The sequence below is a fragment of the Danaus plexippus genome (assembly GCF_018135715.1).
Source record: "Danaus plexippus chromosome 3 unlocalized genomic scaffold, MEX_DaPlex mxdp_25, whole genome shotgun sequence".
Taxonomy (NCBI): domain Eukaryota; kingdom Metazoa; phylum Arthropoda; class Insecta; order Lepidoptera; family Nymphalidae; genus Danaus; species Danaus plexippus.
This window is the reverse complement of record NW_026869844.1, coordinates 913,969-932,388: the sequence shown is the minus strand read 5'-3', so window position 1 is coordinate 932,388 and position 18,420 is coordinate 913,969. Positions and strand designations below refer to the sequence as shown.

The 18,420-nt window shown below is 29.9% G+C and overlaps 3 protein-coding genes across 3 annotated transcripts; all 3 read right to left on the bottom strand.

The window, feature by feature from the left end:
• Positions 1 to 92: 92 nt before the first annotated feature.
• On the bottom strand, positions 93 to 7,874 carry LOC116767352 (prostatic acid phosphatase-like). Its single transcript, XM_032657638.2, has 6 exons — positions 7,522 to 7,874; positions 3,090 to 3,185; positions 2,705 to 2,944; positions 2,338 to 2,638; positions 1,690 to 1,901; positions 93 to 1,446 (listed from the first exon to the last, which is right to left on the bottom strand). Exons 1-6 carry the CDS (start codon positions 7,717 to 7,719, stop codon positions 1,300 to 1,302), a joined length of 1,194 nt encoding a protein of 397 aa, XP_032513529.2. The 5' UTR covers positions 7,720 to 7,874; the 3' UTR covers positions 93 to 1,299.
• Positions 7,875 to 10,563: 2,689 nt separating this feature from the next.
• Positions 10,564 to 12,451, bottom strand: LOC116768507 (retinol dehydrogenase 13-like). The gene is made up of 5 exons (XM_032659250.2): positions 12,077 to 12,451; positions 11,625 to 11,987; positions 11,397 to 11,518; positions 11,101 to 11,318; positions 10,564 to 10,960 (listed from the first exon to the last, which is right to left on the bottom strand). The coding sequence occupies exons 1-5, from the start codon at positions 12,192 to 12,194 to the stop codon at positions 10,819 to 10,821; spliced, it is 963 nt and encodes a 320-aa protein (XP_032515141.2). The 5' UTR covers positions 12,195 to 12,451; the 3' UTR covers positions 10,564 to 10,818.
• Positions 12,452 to 13,722: 1,271 nt separating this feature from the next.
• On the bottom strand, positions 13,723 to 16,705 carry LOC116767053 (retinol dehydrogenase 12-like). The gene is made up of 5 exons (XM_032657207.2): positions 16,505 to 16,705; positions 15,627 to 15,989; positions 14,774 to 14,895; positions 14,470 to 14,690; positions 13,723 to 14,061 (listed from the first exon to the last, which is right to left on the bottom strand). The coding sequence occupies exons 1-5, from the start codon at positions 16,620 to 16,622 to the stop codon at positions 13,938 to 13,940; spliced, it is 948 nt and encodes a 315-aa protein (XP_032513098.2). The 5' UTR covers positions 16,623 to 16,705; the 3' UTR covers positions 13,723 to 13,937.
• Between the last annotated feature and the right edge of the window lie 1,715 nt (positions 16,706 to 18,420).

Genomic DNA, 18,420 nt, shown 5'->3' with positions numbered 1-18,420 from the left:
TTACGAAGCGGTTTATCCTCCCATAATAAGTTACCATATCAAAATTAGAATCCTATCTTCAGTGGCATGTGAAACGTCAAAAAAAAAACACATTCACATAAATATGTTCTATATTCAAATTCTCAAACAACATCGAGTAAATATCTATACAGCCATTAATGACAAAAATCTTTATTAAATAACACATGTCAACTATTGAAATTTCTACCCGTTGAATAAGCGTAACAGGTAAAAATTTTTTTAATACATAACATATTTTCAACAACATCAATACAATATCATAGTATTCGATACATTTAATTATCTATAACGGTGCAGTAAATACACATCGAACAACGTCAAAAACACCAAAATCTTCTTATATAGGTAGAATTAGTCATGATTTTATATTAGTATTTCGAGGCAAAGAAGTTTTAGATAGTTAAAGCACATCAAATAAATAATAACCAAATAAATTAAACTATTACGTATTTACAATTTCGTGTACAAAAGGTGCATAGATTATAAAAAAGCAGTATTAAGAATAGGAGGACATCTTATAAACTAGTAGATAGATTTGAATACGTGTATATGAAGTATAAATCGAGTAAAAATAGTATGTAGTTCTAGTTCTCACTTTTCAAATTCAGAACATACGAATTAAGTAACAATTGGCAAGGAATGTTTTTTTTTTTCTTTTTAATAAAAGATATAATATTAAATTCCATAAACTATGGATACTAATTTCAGTACTTTTAAAATTGTTTTAAATTAATAAAGGTTTATGTAAATAGTCTTTAGGATTAAAACAATTAGAATACCTGTAGCATATATAATACATGGCACATTGAATGGTACCTACATTAATTTGATTTATGACAGACAAAAAAAGCGATCTTAATAATAGTAATATATTTTAAAGGTATTTGTAACAGTACTAAAAATATAGCATTTCAGAAAAATATTTAGAATATTTATAACATTGCAAAGCTTTAATTTGTTTTAAATAACAACAATAACGTTTGACAGTTTAAGACGTCACTGGTACAGATTATAAATGGTATTAATTTCATCGACTGTGTGCCGCGAAATAATTTCAGCAGACTCTGTAGCACCAAGATAAAGTATCGTAATATGTCAAATAAATTACGTATATACAGAAATAAATTTTTACAACCTATGTAAGTTAGTTTTAATCTTTGTCACGGAGGATTAAAATTATTAAGGTTTTGTGTATATAAAAATAAAGTAAAAAAATATATACGTCATAACAGTGTATAATTAACGGTAATATATTAGGTAATCTAAATGTTTTTTAAATTACGTATTCTGACATTCCTTGTCCCAATCATCTGGTAGCAGGGTGTCAATGTACTCCTGGAACCTGGTGTAGGTGCAAGGATCGTCACAGAAGGGGAGCTTCAACTCCATCGGGACCTCAACTTTAGTGTTGTTGCGGTAGAACAGCTAGATTGAAATAGATTATTTAAATTATGATTCACTATTTATATAAAAAGGCAAGCAAATATATTATTGACAGGTTTAAGTCCAGAAAGAATACACTAACGTTATCATATCAAAAAAGTTATATATTATATATGTAATAGGCAATAAAAATTATAACTTCTTATAGGTGTGCACTTTGTAAGTTTCGTTTTAGAGGACCGAGTACTACGAAAATATATGAGTTGGCTGCCATGTAAAGCTTACCCGTATGAAATATGTGTCTTGTTCGACTTCTTCGTGCAACTCAATCGCTATACTAGCTCCATACTCCGGCTCCACTAGTTCCTTGAAGCCCATAGCACGCCATAGAGACACTAAGTTCACATCATGCGCTGAATATAAATACAAGGATCGGTCAACATTCAAATTGTTTACATTATCTTTGAGATGTTGCCGGATTTCTGATAGTATGGGACCTGGAATTTGATTGAATGCATAAATAAGTGCTTCGGTTTAATCAGGAAATAAATTAAGACATTTATTATATATTTTGTTCAAGATCGTTTAAGCGATGACTGGCAACACTGTGTAGCGAGTGTTTAGATATATTATCTGTATATATTGTAAAATTAAGTAATAATTTTCTGTGTTCGGTGATAAAATATAACAACATATTCAAAGACATAATAATAATTAGAGAGAATTTTGTTAATATTGTAAGTTTATATAAAAGAAAAAATCTTAAATAAAACTACTATTTTCGAAATTGAGAAAACGTCATTATCATCTCGTCTGTCCGTGATCACGGTTGCTGTAAAGTAACCGAAAGAAACAACGGGAGTATTTTGTTAAAATAATATTTTTTTTAAAGGAATACATGCGAAAGTCTTAGATCTCATTAATAATTCTTACCAGTGTGGAATCTTTGTAAGGTTTGATTATAAGAGAGCAGAGCCAGACTGAGCATGAACGGATGCCGCATTTTATTTGGAAACACATTTCTCGTCCACTCCGGTAGCTTCAAACCAGCGTCTTGCTGTGCCAGCAGCGTGCTGTACAAAAAATCAACTTCCAACACACTGCGCATGCTTTGATTTGTATATTTACTCAGATTGTCGAACAGTTCAGTGAACTTTGTATTCGAATTCTGCTCAGCTAACAGTTCATTGTACATAGCCTTCCACACCTTACACGGTTTGGTAGCTGCTACTATCTGGAATATATATACTGAAATAGAATTTTTAATACACAATGAGTGCATCCATCAAATTGATCTTACATTATCAAGATGTGCTGGCAATGAATGTACTGGTATCGGTTGCCAGGGTATCTCTGGATGCCACATCTGTCTCTCCGAAGGTGGATAGAGACCAGCGAGGAACGTGTACGCACTCATCATACACCTGGATCTGTCACTGCTCCGTACGAACACGTCCCTCTCAAAATACTCCTCTGGGATGAAGTTCGCGTAGTAGCTGCGGTATTTCTTTCCCAATTCGTATAACTGCAACTTGCCGACCTGAGAATTTTTTTTTTAAAGCCACAGCATATAAAAACAGTTCCCTTGAGGGAAATACCAATTCATGTACAATAAAAAAAACAAACATTGATCTCCTTGGTATGGCTAGGAAGAAAATTAATAAATGACAGAACTTAAGACGTACGTTTGTGAGGCTTCCTAGTCCATCTGGCCACTGATAATTTTTAAATGGATCGCTCTTGTATGAAGATATTGGTGTACGGGCTCCATGGCGGAAAACCTACAAGTGACGTTTAGAAAATAACATAACCCATGTAGTATTGAAAACATAAATATTTGGTATAAACAGACAAAATGCCTATGAAGAAGATGTTTTTATTAAAATGCACAAATAAATTAATACCCTGCTAAAAATATACAAAAAAAAGTTAAGAAAAAGAAATGCAATTTTAGGAAAAATTCGTTATAAAAACAATATCAATATTAAAACTTTAAATCGTTTGTTAATAACAATATAATAAAAGAAGTAACATGGCTTTTATGCCTAATACATAATTCACGAATACATAATAAATAAGCAAAAAAAAATATTTCGTAGATAATTTTTCCCTAGAAAAGTAATTTATAGTCCGAACAGGATAACGATGTCAAAGAATTTTAAAGTAAATTAAATCTAATATCTATTTGATTTAAATGAAATGTGAAAAGTCCTAACAGATCTTCTATCAGTAAGAAGAAAAAAAATACGCAAAGACAAATGTGACATGCGCCTATCTGATTTCAGATAAGAGGTAAGTTTTGTCGAAACATTATAAATAACAAAAAATTGCTCTAAAATGTCCGATTACTCTAATTCAATGGGGCTCGGTGCATCACTTTCATTTATCCATTCCATTATACTTATTGTAGATTTGTTATAATATTGTTTGTCTATTTTATATGATAGTAAAGATATATGGTTATGTTTTTAGCAAAAAAAAAAAAAGTGAAACCACTAGTTGAGTCAAAATTCAATGATAGCAGGTATCGCGAAGCAACGGGATTCAGATATTTATGAGGTTGGGATTAGAATTTTTTTTTTAAATCTTCAAGGCGAATCTTGAAACAATATAGGCAAGTATAGCTTACAAAACACAAAATCCAAAAAGGAATATTTTCGTTAAAGCCTTTTAAACGCACATAATTCAATTTTAGAATCTTGTGATATAATTTATTTTTGCTTTGAATTTTTGGTCTGTTAATGCGACGTTGATCGGAGTTTTTCCCGCAAAAAAAAACTTTTGCTTAAACAATGAACTGTCATTAAATACAAAGTCATTAACTTTTGCTTCATACAAATATGATATACCAAGTCGGAAAAGCTTGTGTTAATTTAAAATATATAAAACCTCTTTAAAAAAATACCAAGAAAACCTTGGAGATAATTAAATTTTTTCAAACATCTCTTAATCTTTTTCAAGTCCACCTCCTTCATATAATTTTGGCGGCAGTGAAATCAAGAACTCATGCAAAGACCACTTGTTGACTAGATTTGACAGTTATATAAATATGAGAAATTTTGTATATAATACGTACACATGTCATTTCCATTTTGACACTTAATAATTGCACACGTTCACGAATCACGATATGGTCTTAAGAGGTCTCTAGTCTGTCAATGTAACAAAAAGCAGAAAATGGATTGTAACTGTTTGTTTGGTAAATCAAAACACTTTTTATAATGTTCACTTTATTTGAATTATAAAGATATATTGTATACTTATAATTTTCTAGGCATAAATATAATCTTTGACAGCGACTACTATTTACCGGTCTTTAAATTCAAGCTTCAAACATTTAACAATAAGGTAGATGTTGCAAAAGTAGAACAAATAAGTGATTTTAATAACACATGTTTGAGAAGTTGTACATAAAATTTTACATATTAATAAACCTACGTGTCCGTACTAATAGGTTTAAAATAATCGTGTTTCTTAATATGACTTGAATGCTAGTTCATTAGATAATGGCGGATAGCTATGAATATTCTTTACGTCGTCGATATTATTATATAGGAATGAACCAAGAAGTTATTTATTAATTACTGAATTTTTTATGTTATGTTTAAAATGTATTAAAGAATGAACGGATAAAATTCAAGTCTACACATATGAATGGAATGGAAATATAGATAAAAATAATTTTCCAACAATGCCGTGCGTTGAATTTTTTTAAAGTTAATATTTATATTTGGAATTCAACAATGTAATAATTAACAATAAAACTTTATTGGGACTGCTTATACAATCAGGAGTAAATGTAATAATTTATTAGTGTATAAGGATGAATATTGATTGAACGATTTAGATAAACTATTCTGATTCGTATGTTTTTTTATTTGAAGTCTTTTTATTTTAGATTATGAGTGCAGTCCATTTATTTATTTCATTAAAGATCTCGAAATATTTATACAATTCGGTGAACTGCTGTGTATATGGAAGGTGAAACCACCCTACTTACAAAAATGTCATCACCCCATGACGTAGCGCTTATCACCTTATTGTATTTACAGCTTCATATCAGCTACAACGTTTGTCCCATCATGCGCTGATGCAATAACATTGGGATTGTGCAAAGAGGCATTTTTGTGCCCGCTTATAGATTTTTGAATTTCAAACCATCCAACATTAAAAATCCGTTATATAATTAAAGTGATTAAAAACTACATCTAAATTTCTAGAGGCTTAATAGTACCAAGGTTCTCCATTATAGAAAACTTTTTTGTTGTACAAGAAATCTTGAGGCGGTCGAAATATTTTCATTTCAAATAACTTAATTGAAGTTCCACGAAGTGACATTTTTTTTTTATTATTCGTAACTAACGCAAAATGTCGGATTTTTGGAATACATATATAAAATAATTAATGGCATTTCGAGCATTTAATTTTTAATTTAAATTTTAACATAGTTTTTTAATTTAAATTTCCTTAACACGTTTATTTACATTTTGCTAAAGCAATTTAACAAAATTTCATATAATATGTATCTCGGTTAAGACGAGCAAGGATTTCATTATCTGTGTTATCTTTCGACGTATTACGTAATATATCTCATATATCAAGCTTGAGTCGTGACAGCAGTTTGCGGTCATTAAAGAAATTAATGCTCTAAATTCCTTTAATTTCAATAGCTATGCGTTAATTAATTGACATATTTTATCAATTTAAACATTATTTTGCACAATCGAGTTAGTCTATGGTATACCTATATTTTCAAGTTATTTTGTTCTGGAATATCAAAAGCTCCTAATAGCACGATCAAAACAATTTTGCATCCTATTAGCTGTTAAAAGCTGCGGCAATATGCACGATTAGATTTGAAGTGTTTAGGTTAGAATAACAAGGTTCCTGTATTTTAAAACTTGGATGATGATAAATAGACATGATAGGTAAATAACGAATTTTAATGCAAAAATTAATCACCATTCACATATATTTTTAAGATATGGCGTACATGATTTTGGTTAAAAGAATTACAATACACTTGTGGAATTAATTTAAGTCAATTAATTCCACGAGTGACACTCAAAATGATTTTTATCTTATGAAGTATGTAACTTAAGTATCGACTTAATCCTTAATATATTCATTGAAAACAACTTAATAGTATTTTTTGACGACAGTTAAAAAAAACCTTTAGCTATCTTACATCACCGATAAAACTATTTGTGTCCATGCCTTTACAAGACTAATATGTCTGTTCTAGAAGGACATCCGACATCATATACATTATTTTAATAGAATCAAATTTTGATAATATTTAGTACCAGTTCTGTTATTGTTTTAAATTATCTTTATTTTTGTTCAGTTTTATGGGACTTCAGAATTAATTCTAAAGTTTTGAGCTTCTGGAAATATTATCATTTTCCTTCCTTGATTTAAATTAATTAAGTTCTCTGATTAGCTCTACTTTGCAGGTGTTATGGAACTGTTAACTTTTTTATAGCATATGTTTTTTTCGTTCAAAGTTGATTAATTTATTTGGAATTTAGGCAAATGTCCTTGTATCTTCTGTAAAATGCTTTTTCTTGAAGATCAAAATATTCTTTATAAATTTTTCAGTATATATTTATGCTTTAATTTAGTTTTAATATTGAAAAGAGATTTTCACTGGACCAGACAAGGTCAGGATGAGATGTTGATCTCTTGTTCCAAATATAATGAAATATATTTGTTCAGAGCAAAGTTCTTAGTCTTTAAAATATATGAACAAAGGTGCATAGAATTATTAATAGAAATAATAGACATTTTAAGCAACATTTTAATTCTAAAATGTAATGTATAAGTAAAAGTTTGTTGAACTATGTATATATATATTATACTAAAAATTACGATATAAAATATATTTGTTTTAAGTTTTCATTAATATAAAAATACAAAACTATTTTAAAATAAGAAAACACTTTATTTTAATAATTAAATCGGTTATATTGTTCAATACTTGCACATAAATTATTCATATTTTTTAAATAAATAGTATCTCTCTTATACGCATGTGTTTTAAATTTCAATTTTTTGAATGATAAATAAAAGTATTAAAAAAAAAATTAAAAATGTACTGGTGGTGTGTTTACTCACGATAATCACAAGCCGCAAGGTCTTGGATTCATACGGCAAAGTTTCACTGAGAACGCAGTAGCCAAGCAAGCAGCTTAACACCGCAAGTCCGAGTACAATCACCGCAGCTGTGGTAGATTGCCGAGGTACAGGGTGACATCCTGTTTTCTGTTTTGGAGAATTCGATCTTTTCCATGTATCATCGTTATCATACTCCATTCTTATTATTTGTCGTAACAATTTTCATCAGAAAATTTATTCATGGATTTACAGATGGATAAAAATTAGAAACAATATTGCACAACTGATATTTTCAGCATAATAACACAGGCCGCAGCGCTTCGCAGTTTACATTATTATCTTTCATTCATGGCATGTTATCTTGTCAATACAAATGACATTAACAGGGATGTCCATAGTTATCACATATCGATTTAACGGTAATTTAAAAAATATTATCACTTATTAATACAAATAACAGTGAAACTTTTTCATTTAATGTTCATTTTCTTTTGGAACGCTATGTATGATATTATATAATAAAATAAAAATAAATTAGTTCTGAAACTTAAGGAATACCGAAACACAATTTAATCGAAGTAGTTTTGTTGTAAAACTAAATCTTTTTGTGTGTTAATCTAGTTATTATACATGTAACACAGATTAATGAGAAATAAATCTTTTTATTAAAATTTCAATATGTGCTCACTTTTTCTTTATTTTTTTTTATGTATTCAACAAACTATTTTTTTTCAATTATAAATATTCACTTATTGTCCTAAAAACATCAATTTATGTCATCCTATTTAAATTGGCGTAAAATTGAGTTTTTTATGAGTAAAGAATCGAGATAATTTCCCAACATAGAAAATATTTTGTAAAATATTATATGAATGTTATAATGATGAATTTTCTTGATGTGTCAAAAATGTTTCCTTATATACATTCAACTTTATACAGAAAAATAAGGTAAATCCAGCCAAATAAATAGTTAATTTAGTTATTTTTTAATTATCAATTATTCCTGAAAATAATACGAATGCATGTGATAATGTTGTAAAAGATAGATTTCTGCTAGTCGCGGTTGTAAATTGTTCTTACACCCAGCCAGAATATTAGAAGAAAAATAATATGATTCAAGATCACCAGTATACATAATTATTTTCTATTACTTGTCTATAAAGCGAAACTTAAATCATTAAAAACAAATTAAGTCGCCAATTTATTTATTAGTTGCCTACATATATCACCCAGTATTAATATAACAAAAAATAAAAAACAAAACACAATAAAAAATTGAGGAGTACAAAAATTGAAAAATATGAATATAACCTTGAACTTGCATGAAAATTAACTAAATATTATAAGATTATAATATTGTTTTATACCTTAATCGTCGAGGATTATCATTACAGATATCTAAGCCCAGTTCTTTCCACCAACTATTGTATAGGTACTTACATTAATCTCACGACTGGGGATTGCATTCCTAGGTTAGTTCTAAACCTAGGAATATTAAAAAACGATACATATCTACTTCGAGCATTAATTTCGGGGACATTAATTCCAATACGTTCAAGCAGATCCTGACAATAAGAAGAGCCCATGACTACCGAATTCAAGTACGCTCCTAATTAACGCATTAAATAAAATTATTTTAGAGGTTGTCCGTTTAAATTCTTTGGTTTCGTTTTATGAACCCCAACATTTAAGTGGCCTTGTTAATCATCGTGTTGTAATGAGGGAAGAAACTTAGTTTAGAATCGACAATTACGCCCATGTCCCGAATTTGGGATACAACTTCGATCTTTCCATCATTGATGCAATAACTTGACTCCAAGACCTTTTTTTTTTCTTCGTAAACCGTATATGCCGACATTTTGAGATATCAAGTAACATTCTATTTTTGCAATACCATTCATGTATAAGCTCTAAATCGGCTTGCATCAATTCAACGTCTGCATTTGTTAAAAATTTTCGGGAAATCTTCATGCCGTCAGAAAAGAGGGAGTATCTGCAATGACGAAACTATTGACCGATATCGTTGATAAAAAGTAGAAAACGTACTGGCCCCAAATATGAGCCTTGAGGCATACCTGAGGAGGCAATATATCTCTCCGATTATTCATTAACCATTGATCATAACAGTCTGCACACGGTTCGATAAATATGAACCAAACCAATTCAACATGGCGTTGCAGATACCATACTGATTGTGGAGCTTATCAGTGAGTATTGAATGGTCTACAAGATCGAAGACACTGGCGAAATCAGTGTATTCAGAATCTATTTGTAAGTTTTTATCCATTCCTTCCATTATAGATGTTATATAAGAAACTAAATTTGTTATAACAGATTTATTCTCTAGGAAGTCAAGTTGTTCAACCCTAATTTCGTGCATGGCGTGTTTAGTGATTATAGGACAGATAAGACTTTCAAAAACTTTGGAGAAGATAGAGAGAATAGAAATAGGACGACAATTATCGCTGGTTTTTTTAGTTTGGACTTGACTGTAGCTAATCCATTAGCTTTGACAGCGTCACCGGGAGAGGTGGGTGGACAGATGGGACCAACCCATTTTAGGTCGGGCCCGACGGGGATACACCCGTCCCAAGGGTGCCTTTAAGAGGCCAGACCTCTATTAAGTTAAAACAGTATCGGACGCCCAAACGTATTATTGAGCCAAGATTTAACAAATGTGGCGGGTACGAGCTGGGTGATAGATGCCTATTATCCTTACAGAAGGTTAATTTTGTGAGAGGCCTATTTCCAATTATATACTGCGATAGACAGACTCTATTGATTGGTCCTTTATTGCATTTAAGTATAGAACTATGCCAGGACATGTAGATATTAGGTTAGTTAGGAAATGTTCCTAGAGGTGGCTATCGAACTGCCATGGGTTCCAAACTAATGCTACCAGCTATAAGGAATGCTTTTAAAATATATATATATTTTTTTAATAGCATCAAAATGCGCATTAAGCGTGGTGCGTATTTTGCAAATAGACTAGACGTATATAAGTCTAGTTGAAAGGTTTGCAGGCATAATTAAATATGGAGGTGTTTTTAATAATTTATTTGCATTATAAATGTTCATTAATTACCAACCCAGAAAAAAGTTACAAAAAAAATTATATAACTACACTTATATATGTTATGTGTATAATTAAACAATGTATTAATTAAGAAAAACAAGGTTAAAAACTTTAATAGATAACAAAATGTGTATAAGTTTTATAAAAACAAGTATATACATTGTTAACTTTAGTTATACATTTTTATGGAATTATTCTTTACAATAGAATTTGTGCGATAATTAAATATTAATTTTAACTGAAGCAGCATTCACAGTGAATGGATCAAAGTCCAAGCCGACCAATTCCACTGACTTTTCCCATAGTTTCATAGCTGTTTCATCATTAAGTGCTTTGGGATCGGGATTTATGGCAACACAATCGCTGAAAATAGATTTATTTTTAGTTTAAGATAAAATAACAGATTGTAACATCACTCGGACTTTGTGAATTCACATATATAAATTATGTTTATTTGCAAAACATAGTAAATTTTTTAATTTTTTTTCGAGCAACTGTCTTACCTATAATATAAACCAGTTTCATTAGCACATTTTTCATCCACAGCACAATATATAGTCGTTTGCGCTCCCAGCTCGGGTGATTTCATGAACGGATAAGTAAGAATACCAATGAGTCTTCTTGATCCTTTAAATAAAATTTTGTCCAAGTGACGTCCCAGCTCCGTCTTAATTACACCAGGATGTAGGCTGTATGTGTTAACACCCTGTATATTATGGGCCTGAAAAAAATTACAATAACATAACAAACTATGTAATAAAAAAAATCTACATTATTTAAATAGAAAAGTGCACATTACTTTGAGTCTATTGGCCAGTTCCCTCGCAAATAATACATTTGCCAGTTTACTCTGTGAGTAAGCTTCGAAAGGACTGTACGATCTTTTATCGAAATTTATGTCGTCTAGATTCATATTAAATCCTGAAAATAAGATTTTTTTATAAATAAAATTGTTTGGAAATAATTTTATTGGTTAAATGTATTTTTTATTATGTCAATATTCTATAGTCCATCATCATATACATACTTGTATGTGCTCTTGATGAAACAATTATTATTCTTGCTGGGGTACTGTCTTTAATTTTTGGCAGAAGGAGCATAGTGAGTAGGAAGTGAGCCAGGTGATTTGTTCCAAACTGCAATTCAAAGCCATCCTCTGTCAATTCTTTAGGGCACATCATAACACCAGCATTGTTAACCAAGATATTAATCTGGGGTTCCGATTCCAATATCTTCTTTGAAAATTCTCTCACAGATTTTAGAGAAGATAAATCACATTTTTCAATTACAATATCACCTTTATCAGGCAAGTCTTTACAAGTTTGGACAATATCTTCTTTGGCTTCTTCTGCTTTATTTATATTCCTGCAGGCCATTATAACTTTAGCACCTATAAACGGAAATAAATCAAATGTGTAACAAAGTTTTATTTTATACTTAGTTTACAAAGTTTTATTTTATCTTAAATAAAATAAATACCTCTTTTGTAGAAGTCGCGAACAGTTTCTTTTCCAATTCCAGTATTGCATCCCGTTATTATTGCGGTTTTTCCTAATAATTTTGCATTACTATAACAGCGACCAGAAAATAAAGGCATTTTTTTTTATTAATTTGCAGTGGCTATTATCATCTAACGTCTTAAAAATTAATTATTAAAAATTATATAGTTCTACACTAATTAATAATTCAAAACCGTTACACTTGTTGATACCTCGAGAATTCAGAATTAAATTAGAGGTGGGCGATTATGAGAGATACTAAAGAAATCATTCGATTATGAAAATGTCTCGAGATATCTCGATTATAGCAGTTAGTAGTCAGTCACAAGTCGAAAGTCGATTCACATTTCACACTATTTAGTAATTATTAATTAGTATTTACTATTTACTCTCAGCACAGCCGCGTAGGATGAGACAAGGACAACACGATGCGGTTTTCGCTCGCATGGACGTTGCTTGCGACGCCACACCATACATAATAGTGTTCTTGCGTGTCTTGTATAATGTTGTATCAGACTATTTTTTTTATATAAGCAAATTCTACTACAATAAAGTGCAATAACAAAAACACTAGTTATATTCAATGTTTTATTTGTTGCTTTAGTATTTGGGTTTATGGAGCAGGAATATAATAATATATGAGAGAACTGTTTAAATAAATTAATTGATATATTGACTGTTGCATCACAATATATATTTGCAAATATTCATTAACAGTCAAATCATATGATTGTATTAATTGTCATTAATTTGTTTTCTACATGTTTAAACCATGTTATAGTACATTGAAGATTATTTTATGTAAACTTTTATTAAGAAGCAGATTGACTTTGCGGGTCAAACTTGATAGCTCAGTTGGTTAGTTAGAGCATCGGCACTAATCGCTTAGGTGGTGAGTTCAAGCCCCAAACGATGTCAGTTGATTTTTGAATTTGTCATGAAATGTTTAGACATTTATTAATTTGGTTGGTCTATATCACAGCTTTATTAATTCAACCTCAAAATGTACCTATTCTGTTGCGTTGTTCTAACATCTCAAGTAATGTTTAATAAATAGCAACAGGATAATAATAGGTAATTGCAAGACTTGAAAGGCTCTAGATACAATAACAAGACCATACCTGGCCATGTCTCATCTTGTTATAGCATTTGGGTAACACTACATAAAAAGAATATAAAACTGAAAACACGATTAGTAGTTCTTGTTACTAGTATCATTCGATTATGAAAACATATTAGTTACTAATCCCATAATCGATTATCAACATTAGTAAGACAAAATAATCGATTATGCCAATATTTCATAATCGCTCATCTCTAGAATTAAAGTTTGAAAGAAGAATTGACATTTGACACAATAAGTGAAACATGGAAGTTTGTTTTAACTTTTAAGCTTTGAAGTGAAACTGGTTAGGAAATGAGAATTTCAAATACCGTTCTCTTTAAAAGTAGAATTGATAATTATTAAATGACAATCAATTTTAACGATTATTTTTCACCATATCATATTTACATTAAAATAAACTTTTTTCTTTTTAAACTGAAAAATATGTTTTAAAAGGAAAAAAAAAGTTGTTACCATATAGAATACATTGGTAAATAAGAATTAGTAATGTTAAACTAGATAAAATATTTTTACTGTATTGTTTATATAAATTTAAAAATTATTATCCTGACTTTAATTACTTTTGATTAAAATTTTATATTTACATTTCTTTGTCATTTTATAAATAATATTTGTCTTCATTATTAAAATAAGGTTAATTAAAATAACTATGTAGATTAATTGTGGAACGTGCTTTTTGTGTAAATAGAGCTTATCGCTTGGCAGCAGCTTGAAGTCAATAAACGGAGGTGAATAGATTAAAATCCTTTAATCCCACCATTTCCATCGACATATCCCACAATTTTTTTGCATTTTCATCATTTAGAGCATGTGTACTTGGTGACGTCACTGCGCAGTCACTAAAAAAGATATTCATAAAAAATAAATAAATAAGGTTAAGTGTAAATCTCCAACAACATGAAATATTTTTTATTAACATTTTCTAGAAAATAATTTTATAAAAGACATATGAAGTATATACAAATAGTAAATAAATATATACTTTTGAGTATTTAATTGACAATAGATAAAATGACTGTAGGTTTTTGGTGATGGCGATGATGATTGTTTTATATCATTGTAAAAATAAAAAAGAACTAAAGAAATATTTAAACAAGAATAATTAATAATGACTGAAACCCTCGTGTTACCTGATATTAAAACACGCAAATATCGCGGAAACGCATTATTAAATTTTCTAGCCTTTTCGATTTTTGTGTCACCTGACAGTAATTTGTTATAATATATATTAAAAAATAATTACTTACGTGTAATAAAGACCGGTCTCATTGGAACATTTTTCATCTATAGCGCAGTAAACAGTAGTTTGAGCTCCCATTTCTATAGTTTTTGAAAATGGATAGAAAATGTAATCCACGACAATGGTTCTTATTAAACTTCTGATCGGGCTATTCAAATGTCGATATAAATCAGTTTTAATTAAACCCGGATGGAGGCTGTAAGTGTTTATGCCTTGGATATTGTAACTCTGAAAAAACATTAGCGTATTCGAGGAATTAAAATACAAATAAAGTTTTTTTAAATTATTTTATTGCCATGTTCTATACGTACCTTGAGTTTTTTGGATAGTTCTCTCGAAAATAAAATATTTGCTATTTTACTTTGTGCATATGCCTCAGCAGAATTATATGGTCTTAGTGTATAGTTCAGGTCCTCCAAATGTAAATTAAACACTAAAATAAACATGTACTCCGTAAAATATTTCATAATCGAATAACTTATAAATAATTCTTTAATAGCTACTTTTTTTCGAGTTTCTATATAAGTTTTTTTTACACTTTGAGAGTCACATTTATATGTGGCGATTACTAAAACAATGTTGTGTAGAAGGCAATTTTAAAGAGCTAATGTAATCGATTATTTTAAAGTGATTAACTAGCATATACAATTTAATTCGTAATTTTTAAATTTCTGAATGATAGTGATGTTTTAAGTCTAAGCATATATGCAACGTGGTTATTACTCAGGTCTTTGACAAATTGGAATTAGTTTACTACCTGATACGTAGAAAACGAACATATAAATATTGTGATAAATAATATTCCTGAACTGTATTAAACTATTCGATATTTTTTTAGAATGAGAACGACAAGTCGTTCTAGATATTATAAAAAGATTTTGCGTCGCCATCAAATTGTATTTTACAAAATTTGTAAGTATTGTTTCGTAGTCGCTAGATGGCTCTGATTAAATTATATATAAGCTGTAATTAATGTCATTCGAGTAAATTTCGTACGAGATTTTTCACTGGGCCTTCTAATCTGAGAAAAGTTTGCAGTGATGTACTAAAGGGAATAGTACCATTTAAAGCTTGCCTACAAATCTTAAGACAATTTTAATCACTGTACTGTGCGTTAAGAGAGAAAAGATTAAAGATTTCTCGAAAATGTATGCACATACTTACACGAATGTGCTTTAGAGGATACAGTAACTATTCTTGCTGGGGTGCTTTTAATTATCCTGGGCAGTAAAAGCATTGTAAGGAGGAAATGTCCGAGGTGATTTGTACCGAAATGAGTTTCAAAACCATCTTCCGTCTCTCCTCGAGGGGCCATCATCACTCCAGCGTTGTTCACCAAAACGTTAATTTCAGTTTTACTTTTGAGAATCTTTTGACTAAATTTTCTAATCGATTTAAAAGAGGATAAGTCACATTCTTCAACGATGAGTTCGCCTTTGTTTGGTGAATTTTTACAAGTTTCTTTTATATCAATCTTAGCTTCCCCGGCCTTTCCAACGTCTCTACAGGCCATGATAACTTTTGCTCCTAAAAAAGAATTTTAATATGAATTGGCTTTGTGGATAGTGTTGTAATATGATACCGAATAACATTCTAATGCTGTCAAAGTCTAGGCTTGTTTATTTGGAATATTTATATAGTGAATTGTCTGAAACCTTCAAACATCTTAGCCTACTGTGTAATAATACTATTTAACATGAAGATGACAGTGCTAAAGTCAAATTTATAAGCTCCAAGTTAGTTCGCTTGTACTACAGATTCATACTATATGTGCTATGTTTTATATCACTTCAAATCAATTGATATTCAAAAAGGAACAAGCTTTGAAAATACAAACCAAAGAAATTATGTATCAACGTAGGTTGTCATTTTTTAAGCAACTTCTTTTGGTTGTCTATGATATATTTTTCTTTATAATGTTCTATAAGATTTTAAGTAATTATTATTACTAACTGACATAAAAGGCAGTATGATTATTTATCTTTCTGAACTACTTTACTTGTGAAGGAACAATTAAAAAGGTGTGATGCCTTTTATCCTACCTCTTTTATAAAATTCCTCCACGGTAACCTTGCCGATTCCGGTGTTGCATCCGGTGACAATTATTGTTTTACCGTTTAATTTTGCATCACTATAACAGCGTCCACTAAACCAACCCATGATTAAAGATTATTTTTTTTATTTAACGATTCCTTTAAAGCCAGTCAATAGAAATATGTGTGTATATCCGTTACTGAAGAGTATGCAATAGTTATCAACCTTATCAATCATTATCTTATTTTATTCATTCAATAAATCCTGTAATAAAAGACAGGTCTTAAATAAAGCCGCCAAAGTTTATCTTAAATAAATATATAGCGTACCCAAGTAGTTAAGACTTGTTATCAAACTGTTTGTCTATGTTATCGATCAAAACGTACTTCAAACAAAACTAATTTATACTAATGAAAAGACAAAAGTTATTGTGTATAGCTAATTTCTTAAGAACTTACTTGTACGTTCTGCGGTTGGAAGGTAAAACGCTTTTACACCCTCCGAAGCTGGTTCTGGCCTCTTAAATGGCCCTATACATGACCCCATAAGGCCTGATTTTCAAAGGTAGGTCAAATGAAATCAGGTAGAAAATATAGTTAGTTCAGCTAGAAAACAAAATGTAATAGATACTTTTATTTTTATTGGTAAATATAAAATAAATCTCGCTTTTGGTTAATTAATTCATTTTAATCTTTTATAAGTCATTGTAAGAAATCAATTAATTGAACCTTGAGCTGAACATATGTTTCAATTTGTAAATTACTTTTACGTTTTTGCGATATATTCAATAATAAATAAGTGGTTTGATTATTTATTTGTTTTAGATCGAGTTTTACACGTAATAAAATAATAAGTACGGAATAATAATAATAATAACAAGTACGGAGGTAATAAAATATTTACTTCACTGTCTACGGTGAATGGTGGCTGTAGTGAGTGGTTTTAACCATACATGGCAGTAGTGAGAACAGATTGTAGCTCCTTTAAGAATACAACAATATGCTGATTGCTAAATAACACACCATCAAGGTTTTTAAACATTAACAACAACAACTCGAAGAATGATAATGTTTAAATCTCAATGAAATTCTAAGTGTATTCCATTTTCAACCGAGGAAATCTTAAGTAAGCCAGAGGATGGCAGTATATCAGTAACTTCACGCTTGTTTTAAATTATCAACGAAGCAAACAAAAAACCGAGTTAAAATAAAAGAATGTTTAAAAATGAATAATTATTTTTTATTTATATTTAAATACTACATAAGACTTTTTTGAGTACACGTTTTAATTTAAATACATACATTATACATAGTAGGCACAGTAATAAATCTTTCCAAGCGACACGATTTGCCCAAATCAACTCAAATCTAGTATGATTAGCAACTCGTTAGTATCGAAAAAAATTTACTGTCAACAGTCGATGACATCCCATTACTTCTAAATCCGGTAATGTTACATTCACGCACTTGCAGTTTTTATGAAGGTGATTTCGAAAAAAGTTCTTATTTTTAACTCGACTTTTATATTCGGGTTGCGAATGTGACAAAACCTTGCAAAACCGCTTTTAATTCAACTTAAAATCCGAATATTACTCGGCTATCCGAGTACCTATGTACTTCCTTGTTGTTTTTTCTTAAACCCTTAAACAAGTCGACAACACAACTCAAGTTAATGTTACTAGACACGCTATGAACAATATTTATTATTTTAAGAGGGAATTTTGAGTATGAGTATAGAAAAGGATTTATTAAAGACTATGTCTACTATATCTATGGTCATTTCTGTTGTAAAACAATCATATTAAAATTGATTATCTTCGACTCGACTGTAGCTGTTAGCCCTACTTGCTTTGGCAGCGTCACCGGGAATTGTAACTGACGATAAGATTCCTAATATATAGTTGTTCTTGACGATTGTGATGACG